This window comes from Hippoglossus stenolepis, chromosome 8 (assembly GCF_022539355.2).
Source record: "Hippoglossus stenolepis isolate QCI-W04-F060 chromosome 8, HSTE1.2, whole genome shotgun sequence".
NCBI lineage: Eukaryota > Metazoa > Chordata > Actinopteri > Pleuronectiformes > Pleuronectidae > Hippoglossus > Hippoglossus stenolepis.
Window position 1 is genome coordinate 23,320,364 of NC_061490.1, and position 13,091 is coordinate 23,333,454.

General features: G+C 40.6%; 2 protein-coding genes across 2 annotated transcripts; both read right to left on the reverse strand.

The window, feature by feature from the left end:
* Positions 1-87: 87 nt before the first annotated feature.
* On the reverse strand, positions 88-7,469 carry dnase2 (deoxyribonuclease II, lysosomal). Its single transcript, XM_035163713.2, has 7 exons — positions 7,067-7,469; positions 5,751-5,848; positions 5,379-5,550; positions 4,599-4,701; positions 4,222-4,386; positions 2,076-2,294; positions 88-1,892 (listed from the first exon to the last, which is right to left on the reverse strand). The coding sequence occupies exons 2-7, from the start codon at positions 5,846-5,848 to the stop codon at positions 1,474-1,476; spliced, it is 1,176 nt and encodes a 391-aa protein (XP_035019604.2). The 5' UTR covers positions 7,067-7,469; the 3' UTR covers positions 88-1,473.
* Positions 7,470-7,670: 201 nt separating this feature from the next.
* On the reverse strand, positions 7,671-12,197 carry LOC118114162 (G-protein-signaling modulator 1). Its single transcript, XM_035164442.2, has 5 exons — positions 11,767-12,197; positions 10,796-11,314; positions 10,313-10,478; positions 9,837-10,066; positions 7,671-9,669 (listed from the first exon to the last, which is right to left on the reverse strand). The coding sequence occupies exons 2-5, from the start codon at positions 11,267-11,269 to the stop codon at positions 9,529-9,531; spliced, it is 1,011 nt and encodes a 336-aa protein (XP_035020333.1). The 5' UTR covers positions 11,270-11,314; positions 11,767-12,197; the 3' UTR covers positions 7,671-9,528.
* Positions 12,198-13,091: the final 894 nt, after the last annotated feature.

Genomic DNA, 13,091 nt, shown 5'->3' on the forward strand with positions numbered 1-13,091 from the left:
ACTGTCTACACATGTCATATTTTATGACACTTCTATTTTTCTCACGGATGAGGAAAACAACACAGCAGCTCCAGGAACACACCTCTGTTTGAGTCTTTTGTTTTTTTATTTAGATTCAAGACAGCCAGCGTCTTTATCTTCAAGCAAATTTCAAGATCACAACGAGTGAATGAGAACTCGAAACAAAACCAAAATATTTCTGGTTATATCAGGAAAGCACTCAGTTAATAAGACAAACATTCATTAAACACAAAGTATTAAACCATCCCCCCACACATCATCGCAGTGCAATTTATCCCACGTTGTTAGTTCCAATCCCATTTTCCTAGTTTCAACAAGCAAAGCTTCCCTGAGAACACACCCACCAAGCAGCTCATGTAGATTATAACAGTTTATGAAGCAGCACTCGTTCACTTTGCAAATTCTCTCTTCAGTTTCAGTTAAAACGAGCCGGCGGCTGAAAAGACACTCGAAGTGATGCTTTCATTTCATGAAAGAAAAAAAAATCTCTGAGTCAAGGCTGGATCTTTATTAGTTATTGCTAAATGTGACGCACTTTGAGGGTTTTGTGTTTTTCAAAATGAACCTCGTAGTTTCCAGAGAACCCATCTGATTGGTTCCTTGTCCTCCTCCGGGGGACAACAGATTAAAATCATTCTGAACAAGTTAAAGGTTTTTTGTTTTTCTCAATCAGCTTCTTATTATGAGTCATGGGATCTCACACACTCGACACACACTTGTATTTTTTACCAAACGAAAACCCTGCAGTCCATACTAAGATGTTTTGGCATGATTGGCTCTTTATAAATTACCTAAATGTTTTTAAATTTTGCTTGTAGTCATGAATATTTAATGTTATAGAGACGTAAATTCCAGTTTCTGCTTCAGAACTAAGAAAACCTCATTCATAATCCCATCGACATGTGTGACTACACCAATAACTAGAAATCCAGCCTTAGACTAGAAAATTTCTCATCAGTGTTGTGTGTGGCTTGATTCAGGTGTGTTAAGATAATAACAGTAGTTTTCATCTTTATCGTTAAACATTCAATATTTGTTTTTAGTTGCCTTTAACAAAACAGCACTTTCCTTAAGCCCACATAATCGTGGGATAAACGTATTTGCGGGACTGTGGTAAGTTCAGACACGTCTGTAATAAGAGAGAGACAACTGAACGCTGTGGAACGTTTGAAACAGCAGCAACAATAAGTTTAAAAATGACTTTAGAAGAGGGGATGTGGACGGAACCAATCGATGACCATGTCGACACAAGTACTGGTTCTGTAGTGCTCGTCTTTTAACTGTTAGAATATCAAAGTTTTTAGTTTTCTTATTGTAACTGATTTGTCTTCGAATATGAAAAGTAAATATCATGAGCACGCTTCATTTTTCACAAAGACTGATGAAAGAAATGTTGAATGAGAACTACAACTTGTTTGGGGCTTTTTCTCTTACAAACCCACATGAGATGCATCATAGTGGGCGTTTCCTCACGCCCAGTTGAGCCACCACGTCTCCAGCAGGGCACGGGATGCTTGCTCCTCCACAATCCTCACACTGTAAAGCTGCTGTCCGGTAAGCCTTCCACACCACAGGGTTCTGCAGACACACTGTGCCTCCCCCCCGCTTCTCCTCCGCCTCGTTCCGGTTGATGTCTCCAACGCACACCCAGCCTCCTCCGACACCCTCCCCGGCCGCCTGGGTACTGACGGCCCACTTGGAGTGGTCCTGGCTGGCCTTGAACGTGAACCTCTGCCCCGGGCTGAGGAGCTGGATGTCCAGGACCTTCCAGCCCAGCGAGCAGTCGGAGGGGAGGATGCCCCTGGAGCGAATCCAGAACTGGACCAGGAGGTTTGACTGGAGGCTCGGGGCCACCCAGGAGTGGTACAGGTCTGACAAAACAGATGTTTTTTATCAGTTAAGGCGACATAAAAACTGCGAAAAGCGGATTAAAGATACTAGAGTATTAGAATATCCCAAATTAGACATTGTCATGAAACACTGGTCTATTTATATCAGCACAAAAGCCGAACGTGAAGCTGAGACAAGGTGAACTGAACTTCTTTTAGTTGTACCATTGTTAAAAGAGGCTCCTTTGGCAAAGCTGATGAAGTTTGCTCCACCCTTCGAGGTCAAAGCCACGCTGCGGTTGGACACAGGTTTGACGTGTGGGAAGATGTGACCGGACAGATGCTTCTTCCCACAGAGGGCAGCCAGCGAAGGCACCAGTGACGCCAGGGACTCTGGGACATCGCAGTCGTACACGTGAGGCTGATTGATCTGCAGCTGCTCGCCTGTGGTGCAAAACAAATTAGATTTAAGGGAAACGCTGCTACCAGAATTTATTAAGTACAGTTAATAAATAGCTCTGTAATTTCCTACATTTCTCAGAATTATTTCTTTCTCATTGCACATAAGTGGAAAAAATATGTTCACCATCTTCTTTGCCTAATAAAATTCTCCCTGCATGATTTATAGTGTAAAACCAGCAGTGATACAAAGAGGCCTCGAGAAAAACTACATATCCTAATGTTCTCTTGACTGAAGAGTAACTTGTGTCAATGCCAGGTTTTCTGATCAGTTATTGGGGGGGAATTAAAAACCACACCTACAGTTAACACTACAGTAAATAATAATATTACAATAAATTGTTCCTTTATTGGCATTTTCCTGCTAAAAACAAACCAGTTAACAATTAGTTGCAGCACTTCACTAATTTTGACCTCAACACATTATACTCTTCAGTGTCAATTAGAGCTACAGCTGATGATTACTTTTCATTGTTATTTAATCACTCCATTATTTTCTAATTAAGTGACTCATCCTTTGTTCTATAACATGTCGGTGAGCATTCACTTATGTGCATCACAGCTCGTGATGGACAGTTTGTATTGTCCGGCCAACAGTTCAAACCTTCAATTTATTAAATTCATAATGATATAAAACACAGAAAGGCATTTTTGAGCAGCTGGAACCGGAGAATGTTTATTATTTTTTAGCCACAATAGCTTGAGGCATTGCCCAGAAATTTTGTATGAACATCATGATCGCCACAGGATGCGTTCTACTGACCTTGGTGAGCTCCTGACTTGTCTCCTCCTGACTTACAGCTGTGAAATGCCTCAACAGATAGTATAGTCACAATATTGGTATTCTGACAAAGTAATTAACTACATTTTCTTTTAACGTATTTGTCCTTGTATCATGCATAGGTAGCATTCATGATCACAGGAGTGTTAAATCGCAGTTTGGGTTCATTAATGTGCAAATTCATGCTGCAAGGTGCTCAGAATGAAACATGACCAGGCTGCAATCACCTTCTGCCGCCCGACAACGCGTTTATTGCGCCGTGTGTTCCACGACACCACGGAAACTGTCACACTCTCAACATCCCAGCTGGAGAGGCGAGAATCTGATGGAGCGAGTGCCTGCCGCAGTGTGAGGGCCAATATCTCTATGGTTACAAAACCTCAATCTAATTACATTACCCCAGGCACTGCTATAGCAACTGTGCCAACTGCCGGGGCTGCCAGGGAGCTGCAGCGGCAGCGCGGTGACATGGTGATGACACCTGTTTACGCTGATTGTCTTGGACGGGGACGGTTGCTGTTGTGTCAATACCTGACTGGATTATTAAATGCGACAATAAGGCGATGACGGCTGAAAGAAATCCATCTCAAACCCAGACGGCTTGAATAAATAATGATTTCATACCTACACTGAAAACACAACTTGTGATTTAATAACCTTGGAAACAGAGGAAACTAAAACCACTTGAACGTGTTGAAGCTTCTTTTTTATCTTAAGAGCACTTGAAGGCAGAGTAATGCACCAATCAGCAGCAGAGGAACTGAATGCAGGATTTCGAGAGATTGTGTGGAAAGAGGTAAGATGATTGGCTCATGATTGGCTCATGATTGGCTCATGTATATAAATGATAAGAAAGCTTAAAACATGAACAACAGCAAAACCACAGTATGTGCCTATTTATATCTATAATCTTATACACAAAATGGCAGCATTTTAAACCTTATAACAAAATGATTTTGTTGATTTGCTGCACAACAATGAAATAGAGTCTGTAAAATATTACATAAAAGGGGACACGAGGCAGAGCAGGAATCTTCATTAGCCGCCTGGTCGTAACTCTAATGTGATAACAGCATCTTTATAACAGCTTCATCTGTGCTTAAAGTCCACAGAGGGGGATTCCAGTCTTACCGATGGTCTGGAAGCGTTCGAGTGGGTAGGTCACGCAGATGAAGTTTTGTCCGTTGTTCACACCGCTGTCGGGGTAGGAGAACTCTCCCGCGTGTCGTACAGGGGGGAAGCGAGGGGTACTGTGGACCAACCAGAAGCCCTGATTTTTATCAAGCAGGACAACACCTGAGGAGCAGAGACACTAAATTAGTACACAAACAATTCGGGATAAAAGAAAGTACTGCAATTGTTAAAGGTCTAGGTATTGGAATCTGGAAGGGAAACTGGCATCGGAACATTGGTCGTGTGCTTATTTCCTGATTTTGACGAACAAATCAAATCTTCAGCAGCTTGTCTGGGCTGTAGGAGCATTAGAGCCGGAATGTTCTGGTTTTCACCTTTCGTGTGCCCCCCTTCGTTCCCGCTGTTGTCTTCCCATCTGCCACCAAGGTTCTTAGTCGGCATCTGGTCGTTGTAAAGGACATACGCTACCTCTGTGTTCTGAGGAGGACAGAGATTTGGGTTTTTTAGCTGAAATTCAAAACCATTATACTTGGACAGAAGCTAAAAAAAAAGGGAAGAATCACACTTAGGCTGAAATCAAAAAATAAACTAGTGGTTTTGTATCTAGTGGTTGAAACTGTCGTATTAGGGATCCACAGCTGCAGAGAGAAAGACTGGATGAAAATTAACTTTTTAATAAATTTCCCTTCTTATTCTCAGTTTCTGATTCTGATCTATTGTAATCAGACAGAGACAGAGGGAATTAACCGAGACACAAGTCTGTCTATGACTGCAGAAAAAAACAGAAGTGGTTTAAAAAATAAAGAACATCTGCTCTTGATATTCTGCTGATGTCTGGGAGATGTTTTTGATGTTTACTGCTCATGTTGCTTAGGAAAATGCTGTGAGCTAACGAGGATCCAAATAAATAAACAAATAATTCTAAAGTGACGGCAAAAGGAATCTAATATTATCACAGCAGTTTTTTTAAATACCATTTCACATTACTAATCATATTTACTAATCAAATAACAAGGAACTGGAAACTGTCAAGTCATTTTAGAAAGCATCTGTCGTTCTCACGTTCATCTCGGTGATTTCCTGGAACATAAACTTCTATGCTCATGAAAACAAAGATGAATGTATTTAATTTGTTACAGCAGAGAGAAGCCGACCTTTCCTTGTGAGTAGAGTTGTCCGACCGTCCTGCCCAAGGCTCCCGTCGTGTCGTTCACGGTCACCTTCCCGTCGGTCCACCCTTCACTCCCTTTGTCCAACAGTAAATACAGTTCACCCCTTGTGGGGGATTTTTCCCTGTGTTGTTTCGGCAGCTTGTACAGATAGAACCTAACTCGGAGAAAGACAGCGAGAGGGAGACATTTAATGAGGATTTATATGTTGGAACTTCTTTCATTGCTGCATGTCGGAACACTGTAAATTGAGTTTCAAATTACTATTTCATCTTTATAGGATTTTGAAGGATTTCTGACACATAACTGTGCTCATGTAAAAGCTTGTTTTGTCCAGGACGGTAAATAATGAATTACCAGTCCACAGCTTCTCCATTGTCATTGTAGCAGGTGATTGGTGAGCTGCCACCCTCTACTGGCCCGAAGAAGATCAGCACGGACAGGAACAGAAACATCTGGAGAAAAAGACGTAAATTAACACAGTTACATGTGTGTTGTGTGTGAATTAAACTGAGCTTCACCTTTTTTCAAGTCTATTTGAAAACAGCACCGATGTGACGATACAGTATGTACGTTACTGGTAATGGTCATTGTTTCTCTTTGTTTATACTGGCTGAAGACAGATTCCAGACACAGATGTAAGGGATGAGGAACAAAATCCACAGTATTTGTTTTGTGCAAAAGTGCAATGTGAAGTTACTCTGAAGTTAACACAGGGTTTCAGCTCTCGGACAGAAGTGGGCATCTTTCAGCCACAACTTCCCTCTTGTGTCTCAGGAACTGTGTCTCTGCTTCATTTGTCCAATTCTGACTTTTAATAGACTGAGATTAACTTCAGCTGATTTCTGAGGCCAGTGTGAACAGGAGGGAAATGTTAAAGCAATCAGCGACGCCCATTATACCTGTGCACATGTTTGTACAAGTGCATTTTTTGCAGATAGACAGAAGAAAGAAATTGTGAACACACCCTTTAAAACCTGGAAGATTTGGATTGTAGTATTTTCTTTACTTTCAGTTTCCAGTGAGACCTTCCTCAATACTAAAATCCCTCTAATGTACTGTAGCATTTTTACACTACTGTCATAATTCTAAGGATTTTTCCACCATTTATTACAAAGATCTAATTAAACGGAACAGAATATTAAATAGCAAGTTAAGTTATCCAGCCAGGTCTAACATGAACATGGTAAAAATCTGTTATTATAATATTCAATTTGTCTTTTTAATAAGTCATTTTAATAACTGTTGTAAAATACATGAGTTAACACTTAAAATATATTTATATATCTGTTTAAATCTACACTATAATGTGTTATAAGTTATAAACCACTAATTAAATGTTGAGGAAAGTCCTTACTTGTGTAAAATGTCAAAGTTGTTAGGATTTATTAATGTCCAAAGTAATTAAACACTGAAGTTAAAATATGTAATGGAGTAAAAACCAAAAACTCTACTTTGCCTCTGAAGTGCAGTGAAGTAAATGCACTTAAATGTAGAACTTGAATAAAGTACTTCACTACGAGTTTTAGTAAAATAAATACATGCAACTAAAAACATATTTACAACTTGAATAAATCTCAGGATCCTGATGCAGCGTCGTAAACCTGTGGAACCACGAAGGGAAACTAAAGTGTCGCAGGTCTAAAGTTTAATGAGAGTATTTTTAATCTCACCTCTGAATGAACGATGAGTTTCCTCCTCGGTTTGTTTCTCTGGTTTTTCAGAATGAAGAAGATTCTGTGAAGTTTACAAAACCTGAGTTTTCATCAAGTTTCATCTTCGGCCACATCCGGGTTTTTAGAGCTGAGTCCTCGCGAGCAGGATGAGACGGTGACGTAGGATAACAACAAGCTAGCTTGACAACGAGCTGGCTAACAACAAGCTAGCTGACAACAAGCTAACAGCCACAAAAACAACGACAATTACAATAGAAAATACACAATAAACTGAGCGGAGTAGTTTGTACAACAACAGAGAATCGTGTAAGAAACAAATGACGGAGAAAATGTGGTGTTTAGCAATTTTTCTAATAATCCGGAAATGTCCTCGCTTGTGTCTCATCCTTGTATAAACCACCGAGGATTCAGTCAGGTGGTCGGTGACGTCAGCCAGTGGGCGCGGCCGTGTTCTCAAGAAACAAATACAATTTAATAAAATGAAGAATAGCTAAATATCTAAATATAATATCATGTAATGTGATGTAATGTAAGGCAATATAATATAATATAATATAATATAATATAATATAATATAATAATAATTGTCTTGACAAACTCCTTGTTAATTATCTGTCAAACCTTTGCATTAGGTTTCAACTTTATTTGTCATATGCCAGTTAACACAGGGTCAACAGTACAATGAAAGATGTTGGGCAAGAAGAAACCGGTCAGCTCAGCAGTGCGATAGTTAAATTAAATGAAAAGCAAGGTAGAAAGAGCTCAAAGATAATAATACAATACAAAACCAAAGCTATATACAGTCAAACTTTAACAGTATGGAGTGTGTGTGAATAGTTACCGCACATGTTTATGTATAACTATTGAACAAATAATGTACATTTCCACATTAGGAGTGAAACTTAAACCTGATTAGAAATTCAACCTGCAAGTTGTTTATTCCAGTTTAAAAAAAAAAAACTGTGGTTTCTTTGTTGTCACATGCTTTTCCTCTTCTCCCCCTCCGCCCCTCTCCTTTGTCTGACATGTTTGCTGCCTCTCATACTTTCCAGCAGAGGCATTGAAAGAAGGTCATGTGGCAAAATGATACTATAAAGGTTTTTGATATGTTAATTGCTCACCCTTATTTATTTCACTATTTCAAATAATTCAACAAAAAATCCTCACCTGGGCGTCCTGCTGCATATCACCCCCTTTATATCTTAACCCACATTTCCTGTCTGTCTTCACTGTGCATTAAAATACACATTAAAAATATATTTTTTTAACTGAGTCCACTGAGTTCAGAGGAGGTCACAGGAGTCCACTTCTGCCCAGTGACACAGAGCTGGTTGTTGCATGTGTGAAATTGTGCAAGTTAGTTATTATGCCTTTAAAAACAGGAAGATGGATCGTGAAGCAAATACAAGCAGAGTTTATCGACAGTGAACTTCACGTATTGATGTCAACACTGGCTTGACAAAGTCCTCTTGTCTATATTAATCGTACAAAATACACACATTATAATAAGTTTTTACAGCTACTTCCATGTGTGTAAAGTTGTCATTCTGTCACTGCATGTATCTGCTTAAATAAATAGTCACTGTTTGCCTCTGGGATTCAGTCGTGTAAACCAAAATCAGGAAGTTTGAGATAACAACTTTTTTTCTGTCCATTTATTCTGTTAAAAATTAACACATTTATCTTTTATTCCTCATTTGTTAACTGCTGTAAATTGGACATCACAGGCTCCTTTATTTATGTGTGAATGTTTTGATGTATCTGCGTCAGGATGTTTTTGAAAGATTAAACCGGATCTAGTTTGTGAATGATTATGATTAATGATAAAAAATTACAGAGCAGGTTTTACACCTCCCTTTTAGAGTTAGCGTCACTGCTTGCAGTTGAGGAGTTACAAACATAAAATAAAAATGAAAGAGCACATGCTCTAATGATCAAATGATATCCTCATAAGAGTGTGTGTTAGATCTCTTTTTGACAAATTAAAAAAAGTTGGCTCAGGTACATTTCTGTTAATCATTGGAGGAGAATCATCCATATGCTTTGAAGCCCTGTGCGGCCTTGGAGCTTTTATCTCCTCCACACAACTGTTCCTTTTATGTCGTCTGTACAAAAAAGGAGAACAAACTGAGATCAGTACACTGCCTCCTCCACATCGAGAACAGGAACACACACGCACAACCTTTCAGCCACTCGCTGCAGACTCTCAACACAATGCAAAGTTTGTCCAAAAGAAAGCATATCTGCTGAATGAAAGAACTCACAATCTCATCGAGAACATTGCTCAAGCGTTTTTGTTCTCAACAGTTTTAACACTGACAAACACAATCAAGAGGACTAATAATTCCCTAAAACACAGGGTCAGCAAAACCGCTCTTTTAACAGGAAGTCTGACTAAAAAGGCTACAATACTGGAATGGCAGCCAACGTAGCCACAGTCTTTCTTTTTGTTTTCCATCTCAGGTTTCCAGCATGAGTGGTAGTTCAGTCCTCTGCTCTTCCATGCGTCCACCCTGGACCCTCAGGAGCAGGGAGAAGAAGTCCTCATCGTCCATGGGACCTGGAGCTCTGCTGCGCTGGTCCTCCAGTCTGCCCTGGGCCTGTGGGTGGAAGGAAAACAGTTAAAGCCTGAAATTATATATAAAAATAAAAAATCTCTTCCTGAGTTGTCCCGATACTCAAGTCTGCCACGAGTGTAGACTTGAGTATCTGAAAACCTCTTCTATTGTGATAAAAGCATTGAAACAATGTAGTTCTGTTTGCTTACTTGTGTCGTGAGAATCATATTATACAGATCCTCTTTGGGCACAGGAACTGGAGCGGGCTTTCTCGCAAAAGACAGTTGCTTTATGCTGCCTCTGAAAGTCCTGGCTTTTGGTTTGGGCGGCAGCGACCTTTCCAGCTGCGCCCTCTGGTCATCAAGGCGGCGGGCTTGAGCGGTGGCCACCTGCTCGAAAAACTCCTCTTTCTGCAGTGAAGTCATGGACGAAAAGACGACTGTGGAGAAAGGAGAGAAAGGAGCTTTGGATGATCGGACAGCAGGAGATTATAAGTGATCTGTGGTCCAGAAAAGACATGAAAACATAGTGTAGCTGCACAAAACATTCTTGAGGTCACGTTGTAGTTTTGTGTTGTTTCAGCTTGGTCAGCGTGAGTCAGCAACACGACATGGGAACGAACAAATGCAACCACTGTGTTGGTTTCATCACTTTACTGCTAAAAAAGACAAAGTCGTAACCTCACCTCTGTGGGCTGGTTTGGTTGTGCTGGGCACAGAGTGGCACCTCCGTCTCCCGAGGCCACCCTCCAGCATGAAGGAGCAGCGCTGGTCATTGAGCCGTCTCCCCTCCGTAAGGGTGCAGAGCAGCTCGTACAGAGCATCAGGGAAGTCAGGGGTTAACCGGTGAGCCTGAAAATAAACGTGGGTTGGTGGCAGGAGAAGAAGTAAAAAAAAGAAAAAAAGAATGAGGGCGGGAGGAAAAGGTTTCTCAGTAAGTGGCGCAGACTGTTTGTTGGCACAGCAAAAGAATTCACTTGACTCCTACGTACTCCCACATGCTCAGTAGCAAAATGATACCTGCTGCTTTTCCATCACAACATTGTTTTCCTTGCAGAGTACATGGTGGCTGGTGGTAAAGTCAAGAACATTACTCTCTGTTCACTGCTGAGTGAGTTACTAACAGAGGTAATCTCAGGGCACGAGTTACAACACAGCAATTTACAAACCTCTTTTGGATCCTCATCTTGGCTCCGTGTCCCCTTAGGTTGTTGCTTGGATACGTTTAACCTCTTCACGTCCAGTTGAGGGTCATTTGGTTTGTCTCCATCCTCTGTGACACCGGGCTTCTCTGATTTTTCAGGAATCCTCATCACTTCATCTGATTGCGCTTCCCTTTTCAGTCCATTATTCATGCTCTCAGTTTCTTCCCGTTTGACCTCTTCATCCTCTCCTGTCTGGCCAGCCTCTGTGTTGCTGTGCAGTTTCCCCAAGCTCTGCTCTTCTAAACACATTTTGCTCACTCTGACTTCTTCATTCTTGTCCTCCCCTGTGTGCTCCTCTTCCTCTCTCAGAGCCAACTCTGCACTGGAGCCCGGAGCGATTTCAGCCCAGCTGCTTGTTGCGCTTTTTTCAGCGACACCCTCAGTTATGTCTCCTTCTTCGGTGATGACGAGCGGACACAGCAGCCCCTCTTCAGCCATTTCAGCTATGATCGCGGTGAAGTCTTTTAATCTCCCTGTCAAACGCTGGCCAGAAAAACACACAGAGACAGAGGTTGGGGTCAAATAATTGGGGTCAAAGACTTGAAGAACCACACTGTAAATCCGTCTGAGAAAAATAAATCAACAATCTCTAAATATAACAACACTGATGAGACTTTACATGATGGCTGCTATGGAGAAGCTGTGCCTTTGTCTTGCAAGGAAATTCACAAGAAACGAGTTTGGCAGGTTCCAGCTTGTTGACTACATGTGTTTAAGCTGAAAATCCAACCTTAAGTATTATATTCCTGTTACCTGGGTCAACAACAGTGTGTGAGACAATGTGACCGGAGACTTCCAGTCACTAACTGATGATTTCTGTATATTTTACCAAACATTTCACTCTAAATCTTGTTGACACTTGTATTTCCCACATTCTTTTGCCCCCAAAAGGTTTGTGAACCAACACAGTCAGTATTCTGTAGTTTCATTCTTACCTGGTTTTTGAAAATGTGTCCGTTCAAATCATCATCTCTTGAAGTCACAACAGACGGAGCACAGCATTGTTGACCTGAGACGTGCCAATATCTGTTTGAAGAAAAGAATATGAAGGGTTTCACACGCCGACGTGACAAGCTCTCGCCCTGTGTGTCTGCTCTTTCTACCTTCACTCTGTCGACTCCTCTCTTCCTGTTCCTCTTACCAAAGCCCACCCCTATTTGGCCCCCTGGCAAGTCATGCTAATGTGAATTATCCCCACTAAATGCAGAACAAAGCTCCACTGTGTGTTTGAATAGTCTACGTACGCTACAGAGCAAAGTTTGTTAAAATCATTTGAGATGAAGTTAAAGCTGTCAGAGCAGCTTTGAGCAGTCGCTGCTTTTTCTTTTTTACTGCTGCTCACTTGATTATGTCAGACCTGAGTGGAGCGTGTTGAAACAGGCGCGCAGTTTTCTGATGGGGTTGTGGTTTTGGCTCACATCCTGTTGACTTGTAGCTAAAAGGAGAAGTTGACTCAAACCAGTTAGAGAAGCTGCCGAAGTGAGATTATCACTTTAAACCTGAGAAATTAATTTAAGGCAGGTGCTAGTTTCAACATGAGGATCTGTGTACGTGCTTGTAGCCAGAGAACATGATCTCTGTTGTCCTTTCGTTAGATGTGATTTGTTTTCATAGATAGATAGATAGATAGATAGATAGACAGACAGATAGAGAGATAGAGAGATAGATAGATAGACAGATAGATAGATAGATAGATAGATAGATAGATAGATAGATAGATAGACAGACAGATAAAGGTAGAGAGACAGATAGATAGATAGACAGAAGATGAGACAGATAGATAGATAGATAGATAGATAGATAGACAGATAGATAGAGAGATAGAGAGATAGATAGACAGATAGATAGATAGATAGACAGACAGACAGACAGACAGACAGACAGACAGACAGACAGATAGATAGATAGATAGATAGATAGATAGATAGATAGATAGATAGATAGATAGATAACAGATAGATAGAGAGATAGATAGATAGACAGATAGATAGATAGATAGATAGATAGATAGATAGATAGATAGAAATAGACAGATAGATAGAAATAGAGAGATAGATAGATAGATAGATAGATAGATAGACAGATAGACAGACAGATAGAGAGATGGATAGATAGATAGATAGATAGACATAAGGTGATTGAAAGACAAATATAAATACAGATTTAAAGATAAATAACCTTCTCACACACACACTGGAATCACCTTGCACTCTCTGGTGTGTTGTTGTTGTTGTTGATGATGTTGTTGTTGTTGCTGTTG